We start from the raw sequence: 22,359 nt of genomic DNA on the forward strand, positions 1-22,359 counted from the left end.
ATATCTTCTATCAAGTGTCTTTCAATTTGAAGAACAGACAGACATAGCAGAAAGTTACTATAATAAAAAGTCAAGTGTTACAATAATTACGTGCAGGAACGAAGTTGTATGAGCACAGAAAGGAGGCCAAGAAGAATTCCTTTTCTAAGTGATTGCTTGGGGAACAAGTGCAGTGAATATAATATACTGGCTAATTTAAGAAGAAAGGGGTTTACAATAATGACTTATTTAATCATCGGAGGAGTAAAAAGACGGATGTTTCAAAGCACTGCCCCAGAATTGGACTGCCTAGGGAGCTGCTGCTCCTGCCCCAGGCTGATGTGGTCTGCTGACTTGTGAATCTGTCATAAGAGATGCCAGCACGAGAACCCGCTGCCTCCACTGTGATCTGCCTGGCAAAAGTGGATTCCTGTCATTATGTCTCATCTCCCACTAAAGTTAGTTCTGAAAGTTGTGGCTTATACAAGTACATCTGATAGGCTAACTCTCAATCACACTAGACACCTTAGCTGCAAGGGAGTCTGGGAATGTATAGGGAGGGTATTTATTTAGGAAGAGGTTGGATTGATGCTGAATCAATTCCTGATGTCTTCTTCCGGAATCTTAAGAAAGACTTCATAAACAGGGTGACATTTGGGCCAGGTCTTAAGAAGTACTGCCTCATGGCAAGAATGGCATAAGATTCTGTTTATTTAAAAAGTATGGTATAAATTGTAAAGCAGCAAGGATAAAGAGGACTTGCAGTAGACATACAATGGAGCTCTCTCAAATGGAGTCACTGTGGAGACCTTTTTCTCAGTAATGAGAATCTAGGACTAACTTTAACTTTCTCTCTCCACTAATTCTGTATGTACATAGAAGGCCTGTGCTTATTTTCCAATAACACTTTTTTAGATTTTAGTGTATTATTTTATGCTGTACTAAGCTCAGTGTATATATATATATATATATATATTCATATATATATATTCATATATATATTTTCATATATATTCATATATATATTTTCATATATATCTATATATAGATAAAATCTCTTTTATTCTTCTCTATGAAGTAGATTCTATTATTACCCAGCATCTTGTGTTAGTTAGTTAATTAGTTAGTTAGTTAGTTATTGGCCAAACCATCTGATCCAGAAATTGTTAAGTCCAGGCACTATGGCTCTCAATAAAGCAACGGGAGGTAAAAGGATGAAAGGCAAAGTGTAGGGAATGGCGATCTGACAAAGGCAGAGCTGGGAGAGGCTGTGAAGAGTGGCCTGGAGAAAAATCTTCAGCCTAGGAGGGCCTCCGCTGGGAGCTGCAGCAAGCCCTTCCAGGGAAAGGTGAAACATTTGGTTCATGCAATTGACAACACTTGACAGATTGTAACATGTTGTAGAAGCATTACTTTCACAAGGGAAGATCGTTGGGTGGAGCCAAAGCTTGAGGTTCAAGTGGATGGGAAGGGAGTTTGTTGGTATCATCTAGACTTAGTTCTCTTCTTGGTTCTGCCAATAACTAGCTATGAGACTTTTTTTTGGAGCAAGTTATTGCATCTTTCTAGACCTCATCTATAAAATGCATTTAATCATACCTGACTTGTGGAATTATGAGAAGACAAATTTGAGGTAATCAGTGAACACCAGGGTGCTCAGTACATAGTGAGTCAATCAATATACGTTATCTACAGTCATTGTTTATGGGCACCTGGCCTTCCCGTCTTAAGCTCAGATGTTTTTCTCAGTTTTTGCTGGCCTGCTGGTAGTTGGAGCATCTTTGGTGCTGGTGTATTCAGATAATAAAGAAGAAAGAAAGAAGGCTGGGTATCCAGAAGGTGGGAAGATATTGTATTTGCAGGACTGATAGAATTCCTTTGAGTTCTCCTAACTTTGTGAATCTGATTTATTATTTAGGAGAAATATTTGAATGACTGGAGTTCTGGGCCCCCATTCCCATGCTTATGCACACTCTGCAGGAGAGGCTAAGTTCTGGGAAATAAACAAAATGCAAACAAGGCAGAAATAAAATGATACAGTTATCCACAGGCCAGTAATTATCCTCGCAGCATGCACTGATGGCATTACATTAGCTTTAGCTCGATGTGGCCAGAGGTCTGTAAGCAAGGTCATACTTGATCATAGAGAAGAATTTGATGGGTTACCCTTTTGTTTCTTTTTAAATTACCTTTCTACTTCCCATGCAGATTTTCCTGAGCATTTACGGTGTTTATAGGCTTCTCATGCCTGAGCCTCTGATCGGTTCACTTTTCTGTTTTTGCTAACTAATCCATTCTTGCTTTCCTGTATCAGCTGATTTTTAAATGTCAGACTGGGTAGGTTGATTTCAGAAGCTATATTTAAAAAGAGACCTGCCTGCATGTTTGGCTCTTCATGGAGGCAGCATGCTTAATGAGGGATTTGTTAGCATCTAGGAGCCTATTTCTTATTTTCTTTTTAGACCACACCTTGGAAGCAGACGCTGATCACGTGGTGTTCTGTGAACCAAGGAGAGTCTGTCTGCTGAGATCAGAATCCCTCAGCCTTAGTCCTGAGGTCAGCTAGGAATTGTAGTTAAAACCACCCTGGAAATACCACAGGAAGCTGAAGGGAAAAACTGAAACACGCAGTTGTCATTGATTTGTAAGAGCCACGCATTTTCTGGCCATGTTATTCCTCTTTTCTGAACATATTGCCAAGGATGGTGGTAGGACACTACAGGTGTACCTCATTTCACTGTGCCTCGCTTTGCTATGCTTTGCAGATATTTTGTTTTTTACAAATTGAAGGTTTGTGGCAACCCTGAATCAAGCAAGTCTATCACAAGTCTATCGTCATGATTTTTCCAGCAGGCTCAGAGGATGGTTAGCAATTTTTAGCAATAAGGTTTTTTAATTAAGGCATTTTCATTGTTTTTTTTTAGACCTAATGCTATTGCACATTCAAAAGAATACAGTATAGTTTAAACATAACTTATATGCACTGGGAAACCAAAACCTTCATGTGACTTGCTTTATTGTAGTATTGTGGTGGTCTGGAACCAAAACCATGGTGTCTGTATGGTATGCCTGGGTAATGCTGTACCCGTTAGCTATTGCCACATAACAAACGACCCCTAGACCCAGTGGTTTAAAGAAATGAATTTGTATCACTCCTCATGAATTTACAGGTCATCTGGGTGGCTCTGCTCATCTTGGCTGAGCTTCCCCTCACACTTGCGGTCAGCTGCGGTTCAACTGGGCAGCTCTGCTGACTGAGGCTGTGTTTGCTGCTGTGTGCTGGACTAGGAGAGTCTCAGCTAGGATGACTGAGCGCTCCTCCAAAGGACCTCTAACCCTCCACCACACTACTCTGGGCTCCTCCCCCTGGTAGGCTCACACCAAGGAATCAGCCATCGAAGGCTGACTTGGGCCTATTTATACACGAGTGTTGGGTGTGCAAGTGCTCACCTCTCACTCTCTCTTTATAGGAAAAGAGAGAGTGCCACTGTGGTACGTGTTTAAATCGCTTTCTACCACAATGTAGGTTCCTGGACATTCAGCTTTTATTTTGTTCACTCATTCATTTAACAAATATTTATTGAGCATGTTTAATATGTCAGGCAGTGTTCTAGGAGGGCTCACTTTTCTCAGTGAGCTTATAATCTAATGGGGATATAGAGAAACATATACTATACACATATACATATGTGCATATACAGATATATTTATATGATATAGATAAACATAAAATAACTATAGCATCACCATCATTTAGCAAGTATGTATTTCCTACAACTGTCACACCCTAACAAAAACACCTAACAATTTCCCATCTTAACAGTAATGCAAAAGTGATAGCACTCCTCAGACAGGTCTAAGGTTGCCCCAAGGAGAGGAGTAATCCTCATGTAAACTTGGCTTAATATATTTTTTAGTGTGTGACTGATCATCTTTTTATGTACTCTGGTGCCAGCTTAGAGGAATTTTTGACTTATTAAAAGTTTAACGATGCAGAAATGTTAAATTATTTATAGTGGTTATCTTCTTCCAAGAGCTAAATTGACATTTGACCATCTTATTAGTTATTGAAAAAAAAAAACCCTTTTAATTTGTCTCAAGCACATGAGAAATGATTTTTCAGAAAGGAATAAAAAAAGAAGAGAAAAACAAACCAGTGCCGCCCTTCAGAATTGCTTCCTCATAGCACAGAGTTAAGATTCATTTTTAGAAAAACACACAGGGTAATTACATTTCCTACATTTGCCAGTTTTTCTCCGTTAAACATAGTAAATATCTCCCTGCTTAATTTGCCCTGTCAACCACGGCTTTTAAAATACTGGAGTTCTCAAGCAGTTGAGATTTTATGTCTGCAGTATAATTTCACAGGCAGGGGTTTTTTTTTCCTTTTAATTTCATATTCCTGGCTTATTTACAGTCAAATATCTTCTACCCCATGAAGCTTAAATAGTCAGTCATTGAGATCATGCACTCTTTATCCTCTGTCAGCTCAGCTGTAGACACCGAACTCCGTATTCTGGATGCTCCCCATCTCCTGTATGTTCAGCGTCTGCCATCGGCGTCCCCAGCGAGCCATCCCTCTCCGGACCCCTCCCTGTAGGTCTGAGGCTTTCTAGTGCTTACCGTCGTGGCTAAAGATACTCTCAAAACACAGTCACACCGCGCTCCACGCCCCTCTCCTAAAGGAATGTGTTAGATAATATTACTTGATAACTTCTATTTTATCAGCTGGACACAAGTGTACATTGTTCCCCCAAAAGTCTTGTGTGTCCTGATAAAAATAAATGGTGGCCTGTCTGCCTCTGGCTCTACCCTGGACTTGTCGCCCAGGGAGGACCACGAAAAGGATGGGGTCATTCTCAAGTGCAAACATGCGTGCCTCTTGTTCTCTTTTCATTAAAAGGGTCTTTTCACCTGGAGGCCACATATCCATCAGAAGCTTTTTTCACCAGAGCCTGCGTGTCGCTGCTTGAATTTACCACTTGAGGGTGGAAGATAGAGAATAAAACTGGTGATGCAAGTGGCCCTCAAGCCCCCCGAGGAAGTTCTGTGGCGGGGGTGGGGGGGGTGGGGGGGCTGTGACTTTGGGTGTGTTTCTAGCAGGAGAGTGATGTCAGTGTAGACAATTGCTTTCTCTTCTCGGGTCAGTCAAGGTCCTCGCTACCTTTTCCGCAGGGCCCACTAAAATGAAGGTGCTGAGTGGGGAGCCTCAAAGGTGGATTAAAACGTACAAGGACGCTGAGCCTGCTTCACTGCAGTTTATGGACTACCAAAAGCTTGCCTAGGAACACACCCCCTTACAGGTTTGCCAGTTAGAGGCAGATGAGGTTCTCGCTGTTTGTTTTTGATCGCGGTTCATATTTGGGCTAATAACTCATATTGCTTTCCTCAAATTACCACCCCAACGTCAGCTGTCACCTCCCGGAAGCCTCATCCCCCAGGTAGACATGGGGTTCAGAGGATGAATTTAAGTGCCGCTCGGGAGGAGGACTAATGAGCTACCCTTTAAGGTCCGTTGGTTTTTATTTTGTCGGATGAACTCAGCGGTGGAAGGTGGGGGAGAGGGTTTCTCACGAATCATCCTCCTGGGAGAAACCATCCTTCCTTATCAGAGGTAGTTTGGTTTGTGTTCAGACTGAACAATGACTTCCCGAGAAAGTATGTATTGTACTCCATTTTCCCTAAAAGATAAAATTAAGGAAGTTTAAAAATAAACAATAAGCCAAACTCCTCAATGAAGCAAGGTAAGGAAGCAACATGTATATTGTGTGCAAACCTGTCACTGGTCTGTTTAAAGATGTATTTGGAAGTAGGAAAGCCTCCTTTGAAGAAGGACTTCTAAATCAAAGGACCGAATGTCAGAGAAAAAATGATGTTGTGTATAGAGCACATCATGTAAATTGGAACTGTCTCCACTCACAGTCTGAAGGCAATTTCCTTCCACTTGCTTGTAATCATGGGTGAGTCTTTGGAGTGTGGTTACTGTTTCACAAGGTTACTTAGCAGATTGCTATCACGGAGGCAGTAAATCACTGTCTCACCAATAAGAGAAAACATTGCATTTATCTATCGTCGGTGACAGGTCTTTTTAAAGAGAAGTTGGTTTAAGAAGATGTCTGTTGTGACTCTCCTGTAGGAATCTGAAAACACTTAACATTTCGTACTTAAGTGTGTGCGGGCCGATGGAGTGTTCTCCGCTGGCGAGGAGGAAGGTTCTCCGTTCTCAGCTAAGTTCAAGGATCCTACCAGGGCGTTGTCATCCACTTCCACTACTTCGATTTCCATCTACACTTTCTAGCACTTATTTTCAGAGATTTTAAGAAACACTGCTTCTGTTAACTTAAATAGACTAAACACATGTTTTCACATGTCTTTAATGTCTCTCAAACATTGACAAACACGTCTTTGGACTCCAGCACATTCTAGACACCCACGCATGAAGCAAGAGACGGGGGGAGTTTCTTCGTAGCTTCTCTGCCCCTGCCACCCTTCTGTGGAGTGTGACGCTGACAGTCCTTTTCCTGCTACCATCAGATGTTCAGGGGGAAGAGGTTAATAGAGAAGGAGTCACTTATAATTTTTGAAACTGGGTTTCTGAGTGGGTTTGGTGGTTTGAAGAACCCGCTAGTGTTCTGGGTCTTCCTCATCTCCAGGACTATCATAAATTCCCAGTAACTAGAGTAATTTAGATGCAGGGCCTTATCGGAAAGCTGAGGTGGGCTGTGGCATACACTTCTGCACCGCCATGTGAAGTGCCCCACTTAAATGGCTTTTGTGCTCAGACGGCGTCTTAGAACAGTCCGATAGGCAGAGGTGGGCCCTGCACATCCGAAATGAGAGTCCGTTAAGCTTTGTCTCATGCCAGGCTGGGCTGGTCCTCAGTTTGTGAATACGGTCTCTGTTCAAGTTGAAGACCCCTTGGTGATAACTCTAAAACTATCCGAGGCAGTCTGATGGATGGGCCGGCCCGTTTCAGTGCCGCATCTTTTGCCCACGTTCCTCGGGGAAGAACTCAGTCACGTCCCTTTGTGTGTGTGGAGTGAGAAACCATAGCAGTGTTTCAACGAAGGAGATTTCAGCGGACAGGCCTCGGGAAGCCTTCCACACACGGAGTTTCATTTCAGAGCCTCCACCTGTGTTATCCAGACCGCCGTGGGCAAGCCTTGTTGTTGTTGTTGATTTTTCCCCCTTGGCCTCACTACCCTTTGCCCTGCACTTGCTGGAAAGAGAGGGAAACGAAATTGGTTGCAGGTGAAAAGAGAAGCTAGGTTTAGCCTTGGCATTCTGTCCTACTCCAAGCTGTGACAAAAACCTGTGGCAAAGTTTCCAGCGGGCTTGCCTCTAAAACTGTGAGCAGTGAAATTGTAAGACCATTAGGGGGCGACAGTGCAACAGAAATCTGAGTTTCTCAGAGCCTAGATCAACTGTAGAAAAAAATAGATTTGGGGAGGGGAGAAGATAACCCCTCAAATAATTTCTCTTTAAATGTTCATATTAGCCTATTTCCCACAGACACCTCCATTCAAAATCTGGAGGACTTTTTTTCTGTTTTGCTTGGTATATTCAGTTTGCCTAAGAAATAGCTCTTCCTTCTCCACTAAAACACACATCCTCTTACATTTGCTACAAATGTTGATCTTGTGGTACAGATGATGTCCTGTGTCTTCCAGACATCTGTAAAAATATAAAATGTTCTATTTATTATAGGATCTATCAGGGTCTGGTGTTCATTGCAGATTAAAAAATGAGCTCTGTAAGTCAGCCAGATGAAACAGCCCTTATTCTGAGTCAAGCTGAAAATAAATTAGTTTGAAGAAGATACTCATTTAAATCAGGCAATGTGAAATCACAAAAAATTACATACATGCAGGTGCATATTGTGTGGGTGTGTATGTGTGTTGTGAATATTGGCAATTACTTGTAGCAATTGTGGCAGAAGATTGGCATCGGGGGAAGGAAGGGAGAGATGGGATTTTGATCCACTAGGCTTTTCCATCACTTGAAAACAGCAGTGGGTACCCTTGTGACGGCCACTGTGGCACTCCATACAGCCTCACCTTTAGAACGTTGTGTGGCTCTCGGGGGACCAGGCATTTTGAAAGCCTGAGCAGAGGACCACAGTGCTCGTGGTGTCAGGGATACTGATGATGCATCATGCCCACGTGTCCCACCCCCGCCTCTTGTGCCGCTCCAGCCACTTATGTAGCATCCATCAGGTAGACTGTCCGTATGTGTCTAGTGGCCAAAAAACATATTGCCCAACTCAGGACACCTTTGAAAGTGAAGTGGATGCCAGTAATAGTTACTCCAGGAAAGAATGTAAATAAATCAGGACTCCTCTGAGCAAACCAGCACCCCTGGTGATATGCTCTTTTGGTTGTAATTTTAACTCTTTCTCTCTTTTTTGTGAAAGCATGTCAGAGCGGGAGGAAGACGGACATTACATGGGGATAAACAGAAATGCCCTTAACTTAGTTTGAAGAAGAAAGAGGAGGAGAGGGAGGGGGGAGTTACTTGTGAATTTCTGTATTGTAGCCTGATTAATAATAATACCTTGCCTACACACCACACAACTAACCGAGTGGAAGTAAAACCCCTGGACCCTTGCCTGTGCTACAAAATCTCCTGCCCAGAGTATTTTTTCCCCATTATCCCTGATGACTGGCTGTACAGCAACACCATGTCTTAAATCTCCATCACATTTCATCCTTCAGTTATGATGTTCAACCCATTTTGTTTCTTACGACAGCTGTTTCCCTGTTTTCTTACCCCTCCCTGAGAGTTGGTGTGTTTTTCCCTCATTAGAGTGCCTCAGTGGCTTTTTTTGCATCAGGTGCTGAGCCCGAGCAAGTGACAATGAGCTGCAGAGTTCTAAACCTCCGAGTAGAGGCACCCCACCATCCTGCCTGCCTGCAGGTGCTTTTCAGGTATTGCTTCATGGACTGAGAATTCATGGCCAGGGAAAAATCTTCCCTCCCTGGCAAAGGACCACAAATAAATATAAAGAAAGACCAGTTAAAATGTTTGAAAGCTCGCCTGTTTTCTAAGTGCAAAGTAAGTCCAACTGGTTTAAAATGGTGGCTTCTTGAAGAAATGTCCCTGAGTCACCTATTCTTAAAAATAGACATGGATTGGTCAGGGTGTGGCTGGATGTAGACAATGATTGTTCATTAGCCACTTGTCAAGCAGTGAAAGTGTCGGAAGGAGAAAGAGAGGGCCACCCAGCATTCTGTCCGGCCTTCTTTTCTCCTGATTGGAGAGAGAAGACCGAGGTATGATGGAAGGCCATTATCTTTCCAGTGGCCGCCAATGGAGGCTTGGAGACCTGATGGGGACTTGTTTTCTCCCCCTAAAAAGGAAAACCCAGCCACACAAGCCACACAAACACAGCACTTGCTTTCGTTTAGAGTAGTTGCACTCAGTTACTCATAGAAACTGTGACACCCCAAGTGGCACACTCACTGTGTAACTTGAGCTACAGCTAGAAATGACAAAGCCAGCAAGAATGGTGAAGAGAGGTTTTTCTGAAAGTCAAACTAAGATGAATGAAGATTCATTAGAAACTATTGATAGTTGTTTATAGTAAAAGCACTGTAATGTTGACCTTGGGGGTTTTGTTACTGGTTTTGCTTTCTTTCTCCCCCCACCTCCCCTGCCACCAATGGAAGTTTAGAGACAGTCACAGAACATTTATTCAATGCCAAGAGCACATAGATCAATGTGGTGAGGGAAGTTGACATTGAAGTGTGGAGCTGAGAAGTTCCAAAGGAAGGAATAAATGAATGGCATCATTTTGCACAGAAGAACTCAACATTTAATGGTTGAATTATATTCAACTTTCTTCCCCAGTTAAAAATCCTAGCCGCCACCTCTAGCTGTTGAACATCATATTTATTGAGTGCTTTTCATGTGCAGCACACTGTGAAATAGGTACTGTTGGTACTGATTTTTCTGGCAATAAAAGCTATCGAGTTCCAGAAGAACATTTAACTTTTTGATAGTGAGGCCTCTGACACGTATACTGTTTAACCGAAAACACCGCGGCTGATAGATGCATGTTGGAGAATCTGGTGCCCCGGTATCATTCTCCCTAAAGCCTTTGGTGCCATTCCCAGATGCTCCCATTCTGGCAGAGCTTGCCTATTGATCGGGCTGGCTCCGTGGGCCCTTTCTTACATCCTTCCTGCAGCCAGTGGAGAAGTGCTGAGAGAGGAACCTGGCCCGTCTATCCCAAGAAGCAGGTGATGCCATCTGCTGAATGTGGTTACATGCAGACCACTCTGTTTTGTTTTTGCCCTCACGTAAAAAAAAAATACTGTCCTTATTTCCACCCATTTGAAATAGTCTGAAAGAAAGTTTTGATCACTTGAATCAGAATTCGACTTGGTGTATTTCTGTGCTCATGCACTTCCTCACATCCTTCACTAGATGGTGTTCCAAATCAATCCATCGTCGCCACGCCGGTGCTTCGGTCTGGAGAGAAAGGGAGAGCACAAAGCTACCCCTCTGTGACTGACCCAACTCCCTTTCTCCGGCTTTGAGAATGACTGAACCTTTCATTATGCAATGAGTGATTAGGTCTGCATATTGTTAAGCTTATTTTGCAGGCCATACTTGTCAATATTTTAGGGGTGGTTTTGACAGGAAGCACTTATGTGTGATTGACAGGAAGCTTTGCTAGAACCATCATTAGTGGCCCCAGTGAAGCAGCGGGTGCTGGGAATCAGGAACAAATTCATTTTACCTTCCTGGTGAAGACAGTCAGTTCAAACCACAGGCCACAATTCTGACAGAAACTGAAGTCCAAGTTCAGTGAGTAGGGTGGACAGATGGGCAATGAAGAGAAAGTATTATGGAATATGACAGGCCAGTGGAAATCTATAAACTCTGTGCCCCCATATGCAAATCCTTGGGTCACGTTCCCTTAGATATGGCCGTGTCTAGAGTCCTCATCACAAAGGAAAGGATACGTTAATTTTATTTTAAAATATTCAAAAGTGCATTTGATTCACAAAAGATACCGGAGATTGTCTTTCAAAAAAAAAAAAAAACTAGATTTGAGGATGCTGTAAAACTTTCCAACGAGATGTGTGAATAGACATAAATTTATCCTTTACCAGAATTATTAAGTGTGTTTCATTTCAGACTCTGCTTAATTTCACAGTTTTCTCACTCCCTCCTCCCCTTCCTGCTGGAGTATTCAGACAGCTAAACATACCCTCATTTTGACAGCTATAGATGAAGCTAATATATTATTGTCAGTAGCCAACTACACTGAATTTTTTCATAACGTGCTTGAGGTCTGGAGGCAGCTCCAGGGCAAAGGAAAAACTTTCGACAACCTAATGAGTTGGGTGCTCAAGTCCCTGGGCGGGAACAATGGCCTGATTCCACTTGTGATCATTTGGCTGTCAGCATGAACAGCACGGATCCCGATTCAAACCGATGATGTGCTTCACGTGCCAGGCTTAGCTCCGGCCTCTGATGATAAAAGTCATCTGAGGGGCAAAGGGAAAAAAATGCAGGAATCCGAAAGGTGCCAGGTGGTAGAGACGTCCTTATACAGCTGCTGTAACTTTACAAGACATCAAAAAGGGCCAGTGGGGACGAAGAACGGAGAATTCCTGGCCTAAATTACATCCTTCCACTGTGGGAGTTTTTAGTGCCCTCATGCCCTGCTGCCCTTTAATGCTCACGCTCACACTCACACTCACGCTATTTCGTTTTCACTCCTCTGCGTTGCTGGCCCTCAGGAGCACCCAAATACAGCACTGAATTTATAGAAAGAGGTTTTCGTACGTGGGATGGATCCAATTCTGGATTTTTTTTTCCCAAATACCTGAATGGCAATTTTATTAGCAATTATTTTAATGGCACTTTTTTTTCTTGCACCCTAAAATTAGACCTCATTTTTATTTGTTGGTGTCTTGAGTGTGAAGTCAGATGACTCAGGGTTAGAGACTGGTTTCAACTGAGAAGGAAGTACAGAGTAGAAAGAGAAAGAAACTCCTCACCAGGAATGTGAGCTCACCTGTCCACCACACTGCCCGATGGGATGTGCCCCGATGCTGTTTCCCCTGCCTCCGTGGAAGTGCCAATGGCAAAGACTATTTGCGTCTCTCACGACCTTCATGTTCCTTTAACAAGGTGGTTCCCTTACTTTTAGGCTTCATATCAGAATCATAAGGAAGCTTTGGTAAATATCCTATTTCCAGACCCACCTTCTTAGAGAATGGAGGTATGCTAAGTCTGCCATGAGCGGTATCCTAAAATCTGTCATGTTAACAGGCATCTCCAGATGATTCCAAAGCAATTTTTCCCCATTCCAGAAGCAACACGGGACAGTGCTGCGGTGCAAGGTCTGGTGCTGATGCCGCTGTCTCCGCCCACCACTAGAACTGTGTTAACGTCAGGACTCAGTGAACACTAACTCATTTCTCTGTTCTCTGCTCTCTCCCCCACGTGTTTATTTAAGGACACAGCCATACTGTCACCTCAGAGCAATTTCGCTTGCCTTAAAATTCTCCCCTACTCTGTGACTAAGGTAGAAGTCTCCTTAAGCACATATACAAATTTTACACAGGAATATTTCTACCTTTACTTTTATACCACTTCAGGAGGAATGTATTCATACCTACCTTCATTTTTTGGCGATGAACTGTGATAGATGTGATATACATCAGATTATTCATCTCATGAACAGGAAAGACTTCACATGCAGTTGTTAATGATGTTGGTCTTACTTTGGCAAAGAGGAAATGTAAAGAATAGAGGGGAGGGCACTTTAGCATTTTGGGACAGGGTGAACTCCAAGAGGAGGGCTGGAAGGTAAATTTAAAATGTTAAATCAGGCAGAAAAACAGACATATTTTTCTCTGGTGGCATTTAACTTATAGGGAGAAAAAAGTGGTCAATTATGTCAAGGATTATTCTTACTGGCATTTTATATTTCATCTTCATTTATTCCTACCTTATGAAGTGGCTTTTATTATCTCTGTTTTACATATGGGAAAACCAAGAAATGATTCAATGCCCTTCAGTGGTTACTGGGTAACTTTTAATCTTAAAACAATATAAACATGGTTGTAAATCGTTAGGCTTGTTTTAGGGTTTTTTTCCTTTGTCTGTATATGTTTTTAAGTTTTCTTATGCTATAGCAGGGGTCACCGTGCTGACCACATTCAGCTCATTGGCTGTTTTTGTAAACAATGTTTTATTGAACACAGCCATGCCCATGTGGTTTCTGTTATCTATGGTGGTTTTACAACCTAAGTAGTTGCAAGAGACGTTGTATGGCCTTCAAAGTCTAAAATACTTACTATCTGGCCCTTGAAAGAAAACGTTTGCCAATTCCTGTGCTAGAGATCAATACCACCTCTCTATTTGACTAAACCACTTTTATGATGGCAGATGCTCATTGACTAATAGTTTCATATCATCAAGTTGTTGCCTTGACTTTGCCTATGAAAATCTAAGTGCATGGTATCCTCAGGGTTGAGGGCTTTTGTCTCGCATCACTAATGCAGAGAAGATTAAAGTCAAACTTTCTTTTTTATTTATTAATTTATTTATTGTAACATTTAAGTTTTTGTTATTTTTAAAATTTTTTTTAAAATTTTAATCTTTGTTCAAGTACAGTTTTCTCCCTTTTACTCCCATTCCAGCCCACCTACCCAACCCTCCCCACTTCCCTCCCATTACCACTCTCCCCCTAGCTTTTGTCCGTGTGTCCTTTAAATTTGTTCCTGTAAAGCCTTCCCATTCGCCCCTGAAATTCCCTCTTCTCTCCCCTCTGGTCACTGTCAGCCTGTCCTCTATTTCAGTGACTTTGGTTATATTTTGTTTGTTTCTTTGTTTTGTTGTTTAGGTTCCTGTTAAAGGTAGATCATATGGTATTTGTCTTTCACTGCCTGGCTTATTTCACTTAGCATAATGCTTTCCAGCTCCATCCAAGCTGTTGCAAAGGGCAGGAGCTCCTTCTTTCTTTCTGCTGCATAGAATTCCATTGTGTAAATGTACCATAGTTTTTTGATCCATTCATTTACTGATGGGCATCTCGAACCAACAGGAGTTCCCCAGGTTGCTCTAAAGCTGAACCCATCCCAGATCTAACCTAATGCACCTTCGTTTGTATCGTATTAATTAGGTTTTACTTAGTTATACTATAGCAACAAATGAGTGCCCTGCTCTCCCCTCACAATCTCAGTGGTTTATGATGAGGAAGGTTTGCTTATTTTTTTTTAATCACATTTCCTGTCCACTGAGGGTCAGTAGCAGCTGTGCCCTGCCTCTGGCGTTCAGGCCCGCCCCTGGGCAGAAGGCGTAGCCACCTCTGGGACATACCATCCTCACAGCAAAGGGAAAGCAGAAAAGGGTCGGGAGAAACACACAACAGCTCTTAAAGTTCATGCTCACGTTGGTCACATGACAAGGGAACAGTGATACATACTCCCTCCTGCTACAGGGAGCCGCTGCAGGATACCAGACAGAGGCATACTCTTACAACAAGAGGCACATTTGAATAATTTAGAACAATAATAAAATTTACCACAGGCCATTGCAAGCCATCCCCCATCTGCCCACTAGAAGATATCCATCCTCTTACCTAGCACTTAGGTAACCAGCGTGTGTTATAAAATCTCGGAGTTACTGCTCTGTGTGAGCGCGTCACCCTGTCACTCTTCCTCTGGGCGGGTTATTGTTCTGTGTTTAGTTCTGGCAACCCGGCCTCGCCTCATCTGCCACACATGTGTTTCTGCTTTTCTTTCTGGGGCGAGTGCCTATGACTTGACAAATAATCAGCAGCGAGGTAAAATGCAGGTCTGGTCAGCGGCTTTGATTTACACACGATTTTGAGGCACTTCATTTATTCCAGATCTCTGCCTCCTATTTGTCGGGGTTCTAAAATGGAAAGTAAAAATCACCTAAAAGGCCATCTTGCGATACAAGTTTCAATTGCCTTTTTAAAGCAAGCGAACCCTTTTGTGAGCCTGCAGATGAAAGTTGTCTGTTAAATGCAGATATTTCTGGCTGCTCTGCCCAGAGGTCAGCAAAGCAGAACAAGATATTAAAGATAGTTCCCCAAACTGGGTCAGCACTGCGTTAAACGCTGAGAGGATTATTTCAGGAAGCCACACAATAATCCACTCGTACAGGTTGAAAAACTTAATTTAAGGAGCATTTTTGGACTTCGAGAAACTGTCTGAGGAGATGGATTAGCCGGCCAGTGGAGCGCACGGCATTGTTGCGCGGCTTCCATTTTTAGTGCTCCATTCAGCAGAACTTCATTATTTCAAAAGCTAAGCAAAAGCAAGTTTTAAAAAGCAATTTCATCACTTTCTACCTGTCTCTGAACAAGGGAGTCAAGAAAGGAATCCAAAATTATGGAGCAAGAAAGAAAAAAACCAAATTTTTTTTAAATACACATGTTGAACGACCTTCAAAATTAATGTGTTAAGGCTTAGAGGTTATCTCATGGGTATTTGCTTTTGTTTGCTTATGTGATGTGTAAGATGAATATGTATGTTATTAAGCACAAAGAGCCTTCTCATTAAACTCAGTAACAAATTAGGAGGCTCTGCCTGTAGTGCTGTGATTTAATGTTCTGGGAGCTCCAGCCAATGCAATGACCAGACAAAGACGTCAGCTTTAAGTATTTAAAAGCAGAAGATCCAGATATGTTCCTTTTAGAGTGTGTAATTGTGTGTCTGTAAAATGCAAGGACACCAAATAAAAAAACTTTTGGAGATTTGCTGTGTAGTAAATGTACAAAATTGAATATCTAAACAAGGATTTTGTCTTACATAAAGAGTAAGCCATTAGGAGCTAGAGAGTTGAAATTTATATCAGAAGGCAGCTTATTAGTCAGAATAATTTCACCACCACAACAGCAAAAAAAACAAAACAAAACACATTAAGTAAACAAGAATTAAATATAGTGCCAATTAAAGAAAACTATACAATTTTAAGGCCACAGTTCCAGTGGCATTTTCTGTTTTGCAAATTGTTCCCAATGTAGCAGCTTTAAACAGCCACTTTATTGTGCTCACGGACTCTGTGGGTTAGGATGCGGACAGCACGGGGGGAAAAGCACATCTGGAGCCTCGTCTGGGAATGATCAGGACCAAGATCCTCCCGGTACGCCTTCCCTCACATGTTTGCTGGTTGATGTTGGCCCGTGGCTGGGACCGCCTTCGGGACTACCAACCAGAGAGTACCCACGTGAGGCCTCTCCGTGTGGCCTGGGATTCATCAGAGCATGGTGGGCTCAGGACAGCTGGACTCAAAAAGCGAGTATTCCTGAAACCTCTTGGACACCGCCCCACCTCTCCTCACCTTACGCTGGAGGCCACGCGGTGTCCACTGCATCCGAATGTTAATGAACCTGTCACAAATGCTATCCAATTCAGGAATTGAAGTGGATAGTAGTTGACACTCCTCTCAAAGAAAAGAGGAGTGTCAAAGAAATAGTAGCTGTATTAAAAAAAAAAACCTACCTAATTTAGAAACTGAAAAACACCATTAATTGGAGATGAGAAGATTAATTTCCCCTGATTAATACAGGCTTAATAGAATTCTAATCATATTAACAGAAGGCTTTTTAAAAACTTGTCAAAGTGTTTCTAGATGCCATCTAAGAGAATAAGTGGGTGCCGATAGGTCAGAACATTTTGAACAGGATGACTGCTGGCTGACAAGGGGATTCCCCCCTCAAGCTCTTTAATATTTTGTAGACCGCAAGGAAGAAAACAGCTCGGGTTACTGAAAAAATAGACATATTAACCTTACAGGATAGGAAGGTGAGGCCCAAGTATTCATAGGAATCATACCTGTTCCCCATATGTGCTGGGGAAAGACAGGCGTACTGCATTAAAGGTGTTGAGACTGCTGGTTAAATGTGGGAATGTGGGGAGAGTGTCTCTGATCTATGCCAGGTACAAACAGAATATTCGAATGCACTGAAAGTTTTGTGTCAAAATCAAATCAGAAAGAAACAAATATTTATTTAATCTTGGGGGTAGATAATGCTTTCTAAGTATAATGCCAATGTTGAAAAAAATACATGTATATAATTGGTAGGTCTGATTATATAAATATTAAAACTGTACATGAAATAACTAGAAACTAATGAAAATGAAAAGCAGATGAAGAACTTGTAACATGAAAAACAATCAGATAATGTTCTTAATCATAGAGGGTCCTTCTAAATCAGTAAGAAAAAAAAGACGATCACTCAAAATTGGCAGAGCACACGAGCAAGCGGTTCACAGAAGGAGCACATTCGAATGACCGGTGGACAAGTGGAAGCCCTGGGACTTCCTGGCGGAAGAGCACAGCAATGGAATAGTGATTCCCCATGAGAAGCAAAGGAGTCCTTCTGTTGGACAGTGATATGGCAGGTTTGCCGTTCAGCTACATAAAATGGTCATTTATTATTTATTATTACTCTACTTGAACGTAACTTGACCATGTGTGGTTTATCCTTAACTCTTCACCAGAAGAAGCCTAAAAACTAGAGAGAAAGCTGAGGCTGCCCTGTGTTCTTCTCTCATACTTTTTGAATATGTTAAGGATCTTTGAGGAACCATTTCACAATATATGCGTGTGTTGAGACATCACATTGTACACACTGGTTTAGCAAAGCAACGTGCTTCTCTGTGGCTCTTCTGTTTTCCCAACTCCATCAAGAATGGCAGACTACCAGAGGCCCTTGCTTCCTTTAGACTGGTCACGTAGAAAGTGTTTTTCTGATGTTCCAAAATGATAGACCTTGAATAATAATACTAAGTACATTGCCAATCTAATTCCAACATGGTCTTTCTAAATGGCAGAGCCCTTTTTGTCATACTGCTACAGAGAACTGCAGTGTGTAGGACGAGTCAAGTGCAGCTTGCTTTAGGCCAAGAAGGGCCCTGCCTCCCTTGCCTCCTTCTTGACCCCAGGGCAGCCCTCCCCGCTCTGCAGTGCACTGTAGCCTGTAGCCCCTGGAACACAACTGGGACACCATGACCTTGGGGAAAAGGCAGCTTCCCATTTTAGGGAGTAGCTAAAGGAGTGCTGAAGGACCCTTTATTATATAAGGAAGAATTTATAATTTCCTTTTGTTAGTTTGTTTCCTTTTGTTAGTTTGTTTGAAATGTGCAAACCTAAACACCGTTGCTTAATATTAACAGTATTCATTGTAAAAAAAAAAGAAAGAAAGAAAACTCTTGACAAGTATTTATATAGATTTCAGTGAGGAACACCTGATGCTTAACATTTTCTCAATATTTTTATGAGTAATACAGGAACAATCATTATTTTTAAATATCCTCATGGTAGCTCTCTTTGATTCGGTTAAAAAAAGCGTAAAGCAAGCTACATGAAATATGTGACTTTAAAAGCTCGGGTTGTGCCTCTGAGGTTGCAACCCCAGGCCTTTTAGGATGCACTGGAGCTAAATAAAGAAGTGCAGTGAAACGATATGAAATGATATGAAAACTGCTATAAATAGGGGTTTGAAGAAAAGCCACAGGGAGGGGTGGGTGTAGGTCCTGTGCATGCAAACTAACTGTTAGACAGACAATGAGAATCTGTATTCAACCCACACAGGTCAAAAAAGAGCATTTGAACTTCAGTTTACCCTGAAAGAAAATAACCAGTGCAAAAAACTATAAACAAGGCAAGGACAAAGGCGGGTGGGTGCAAGGAGGCGGTGGCAGGAGGGTGGGTTTGGGCTGGTGAGCACCTCACTGAGGCATATTCCTTGGCGGGCTGTGCGGAGCAAGCCCTCTCAGGCCAGAGCAGCACAAACCATGGGATCACTTCCTGTTTTACTCCCTGTGTTGTCAGGCCCCAGAATCTGCTATAAAAACCATAATTCTGCGACTCAGGAAGCTAAGTCTCCTGAGCCTAATATGCAGGTTCGGCACCTTGAAATTATTGCTGTGCCAACACCAGGACCACCTCCCACACCTGTGCCTGAGCTGCCATTGGGGTTTTGCGTGCATGTCCCAAAGAGCCTCCTGGGCCGTGAGAGGCTTGTTGACATGGAATGTGTCCAAAGACAGAATTCCAGCTGCTAATTGCCTATTGCCAAAAAAGTGGAAGGGAATAGGACTCTCTGGGAAAGTTACGCTGAGAAAACCTGTGGGAAGAGGAATCAGAATTTTCACCCTCTTTAGAAGGCTTCTCTCACGGAATGTGTGGCTGGGCTGTGAGTGCGGCATCTGTGAGGCTGAAAACGAGGGGATCTGACCCACCTACTGCAGTGGGCATCGTGCTCGGACCACCTTGAGGGCCTCCAGCTTGTGTCGCTGCTAAAACAGCCAGATGCAGCATTTAGAAATGTTGGACCACGTCCAGAGGACCTAGACAGAAACCCGGGATTGCCCCATGTTCTCCTCTCAGACTGAGAGATACTCGCTGAATATGTTAAGAATCTTTGAGGAATCATTTCACAATGTGTGTGCCTATTGAAACACCGCACTGTACACTGTAAATGTATACCATTTCTATTGGTCAACCATACCTCAGTGCAGGTGGAGAAGTAAAAATAAAACAACAACAAGTCAAAGGGAAGCAACAGAACAGTCCTGTTTGTTGCTGAGGATCCCATATACTTGGCTCACCCATCCGTTTGGTCAACCCTTCTGGACCAAAGCAAGGGTAATAACTCATGAGAAACACTGAAAAGATGCAAAACTGTCAGAACAAAGTGGAGGAGGTTTCCCTGAGCACACGGGGATCCTGGTCAGTGTTTTCCAACGGCAGCACAGTGACATTTGGGGGCAACAGAAGTCTTCCCTGGGCAGGATGACTGTAAGCCTTGTGAAATGTTTGGTACCTTTGACCTTCAGACATAAATGCGAATAGCACCCTGACATCATTGCAACAACTCAAAATGCTTAGACTCCTTTCCACATGCCTCTGGGGGGGAGGGGTGCTACCCGGGGCTGAAAGTCTCCAATTACCTTGTCACATTAAGGAACAATATAGGGATTTCCCAACCTGGGCTAAAATTTGGGAATTGGCCCACAACAGTTACTGAAGAGCTATGAGCTCAGATGGCGGCTGTGACACAATTGAGCATTAAATTTTTGCTTTATAGAGTGTGTAAAACGTTTATTGTGTCCATTCTTCAGCTAAAGCTTTCGGTTCAGTTTGGTTTATTTTCATGACTGTTCATTTCAGCTGCCTTGAATATATGGCTGGCATTAGGTTTATTGGAATTGCTGTCATCGGCATTTCTGTGTTGTAAACACCAAATGTGAAGCTGCGTTCTTTAGTCTTGCCGGGATTTGAAACTTTGTCTTTGTGGTTTTGCTCCTCTGCATCCAAAAGGGTAAAACAGGGCAGTTGTTTCAGGTTAAAGCACTTGTCTGTTTGTGCATGCCTGATTTTGAGATATCTTTTGGAGGAAAATAAGGCTAAAAATCTATATTTGAGAAAAGGTGTGTCCTGTCAAAGTACAGCCTATTTCTCCATGTTTTGCCAAGCTGAAATAATCTCTTAGCTGCATATGATTTCATGGGCAATAGACCACCGATTTTACATTAAGTAAAGCTTGGGAGACTTAGACCAGTGCAGCTCACTTCTACATTATAGGAGGACAGATGTCAGGGGAAGTGGGTAAAGGAGTAAGAGCAGAATTGGGCAGGTGAGGAATAACAGAAAATACAGGATCCAGCAGAAGTAAGGCTTACCTGAGTGTGGTTTGTAGGGTGTGTGAATGTCTTGCATGAGATAGGCAGCAATTTGAACATTTCACCTACAATGTCATGTGGTGTGCTTGAGTGTGATATTGTTATGTTACAGAATTACATGCTTATGATTTTGTAATAAAAGATTTTGTAATTAAAAGAGGCATTATTTGTGCCAGATCCTATATATTGAAAGAAGCAAATTGATTCTTGGAGCAATCAAAACAAAAAGGTTTATTGTTTCCTGAGCCATGGTTGAGTGTTTTGAACAACTTTATCAGGTTTTATGATCAGCAGGAACGTTGGCTAGCATTTTCTTTGAAGGTCACTGGTTTGCTTCACTGTAAAACTGATATAAGCAATTTGAGAAGGGAGAGTCACAATCTCCATGCCCTTCCTCCCTTGAAATTGTTTTTCCTGTCTGAAACACCACTCACCTCCCACCCCACCATCAGTTCTTTCAAAGTCCTCGTTAAGAGACTGTCATTCTTCCTGTTTGTACAGTTGCATCATGATAACAAAAACTTAGGGTGCTTGGCAAATACATAGACCACCAAGCCTATCTCCTTGAGCTTCAAATTCAGTTGCTCTGCTTTGGGGCCTGAACCCTGGAGATTTATATCTTCCAGCATATTCGGGAAGCACCTAATCATGCTCTTCAATGTTCCTTTGATTAAAATTTAAGTGGCTGGACAACACAAGGAGGCTGTCCAATTTTGGAACAAGCTCATGAATATGGGGACAAGGGACCTTTTCAGTATATGACCTTTTCACGTATCCAAAGAAGTAAATTTTAACTTATAAAATTTTTCTGCATTCTGAAATGTACTTACAGGTACTTACAAAATACTTTACATAGCACCTAGAAATTTCATACAATGAAAACATCCCTGCACACAATATATTTCAATGGCAGGCTTCTCGCCTCACCCCAGCATCCTGCCCCCAACCAAACTGCCAGAATGATCGACAACTGTCTTTCTTTTTAAAGGAAAAAAGAAGTTTACTTTGTCAGTGTTGGAAAAAACTTGGAACTTAAATAGAAGATTAATAAAGAAGTGGCATACACGAGGTACAAGATTGAATTTCTAAAGCTGCTAACTCACAACCTCTCAGAATTATTTAAATACAATTAAGATGCTTTAGGGAGAAACAATAAATTATGATTTATGTTTTCACAACACTTTGAAATGCTCATGTCTCAAGAGATAACAATGAAGTAGTGTAATAAAAGACCAGGTGTGAATGTAAGTTGATTAAGAACAAATTCATTTTAAGAAATTAATAGTCTGGTCAAGATGGAGGGGTAGGTACAAATACTTTGCCTCCTCAGGCCACCACAGAGGGGATTACAACTGTATCGCAAAGCAAATGACAACCAGAAGTGTCAGAAAATCAAGCTGTGTGTAAGTCCAGTGACCAAGGATTTACAGAAGCCACATTCTTTCAGATGGGTGCCTTTTCTAAGACAGGGAGTCAAAGCAGCTCTACCTAATACACAGAAACAAACACAGGGAGGCTGCCAAATTGAGGAGACCAAGAAATATGGCCCAAATGAATGAACAGAATAAAACTCCAGAAAAAAAAAACTAAACAAAATGGAGTTAACCAACCTATCAGATGCAGAGTTCAAAACACTGGTGATCAGGATGCTCAAAAAACTCATTGAGTACAACTACAAAAAAAGGAAGAAATGAAG

At 42.2% G+C, this 22,359-nt stretch overlaps 1 protein-coding gene across 2 annotated transcripts in view; it reads left to right on the forward strand.

The window, feature by feature from the left end:
- The window catches only part of GADL1 (glutamate decarboxylase like 1), a 159,235-nt gene that overhangs the window by 125,679 nt on the left and 11,197 nt on the right, over window positions 1-22,359 (forward strand). Inside the window, exon 15 of one of the 2 annotated variants that reach the window (XM_045856950.1) lies at window positions 21,652-21,732. The exons of the other annotated variant lie outside the window; for it this stretch is intronic. Within the exon in view, the coding sequence (XP_045712906.1) occupies window positions 21,652-21,699 (48 nt within the window). The 3' untranslated portion in view covers window positions 21,700-21,732. The remainder of the gene's footprint in view (window positions 1-21,651; window positions 21,733-22,359) is intronic. 2 annotated transcript variants of the gene reach the window in all.

The sequence above is a fragment of the Phyllostomus hastatus genome, unplaced genomic scaffold, assembly GCF_019186645.2.
Source record: "Phyllostomus hastatus isolate PE091 unplaced genomic scaffold, TTU_PhHast_1.1 phas_scaffold_129, whole genome shotgun sequence".
In the NCBI taxonomy this organism is placed as follows: domain Eukaryota; kingdom Metazoa; phylum Chordata; class Mammalia; order Chiroptera; family Phyllostomidae; genus Phyllostomus; species Phyllostomus hastatus.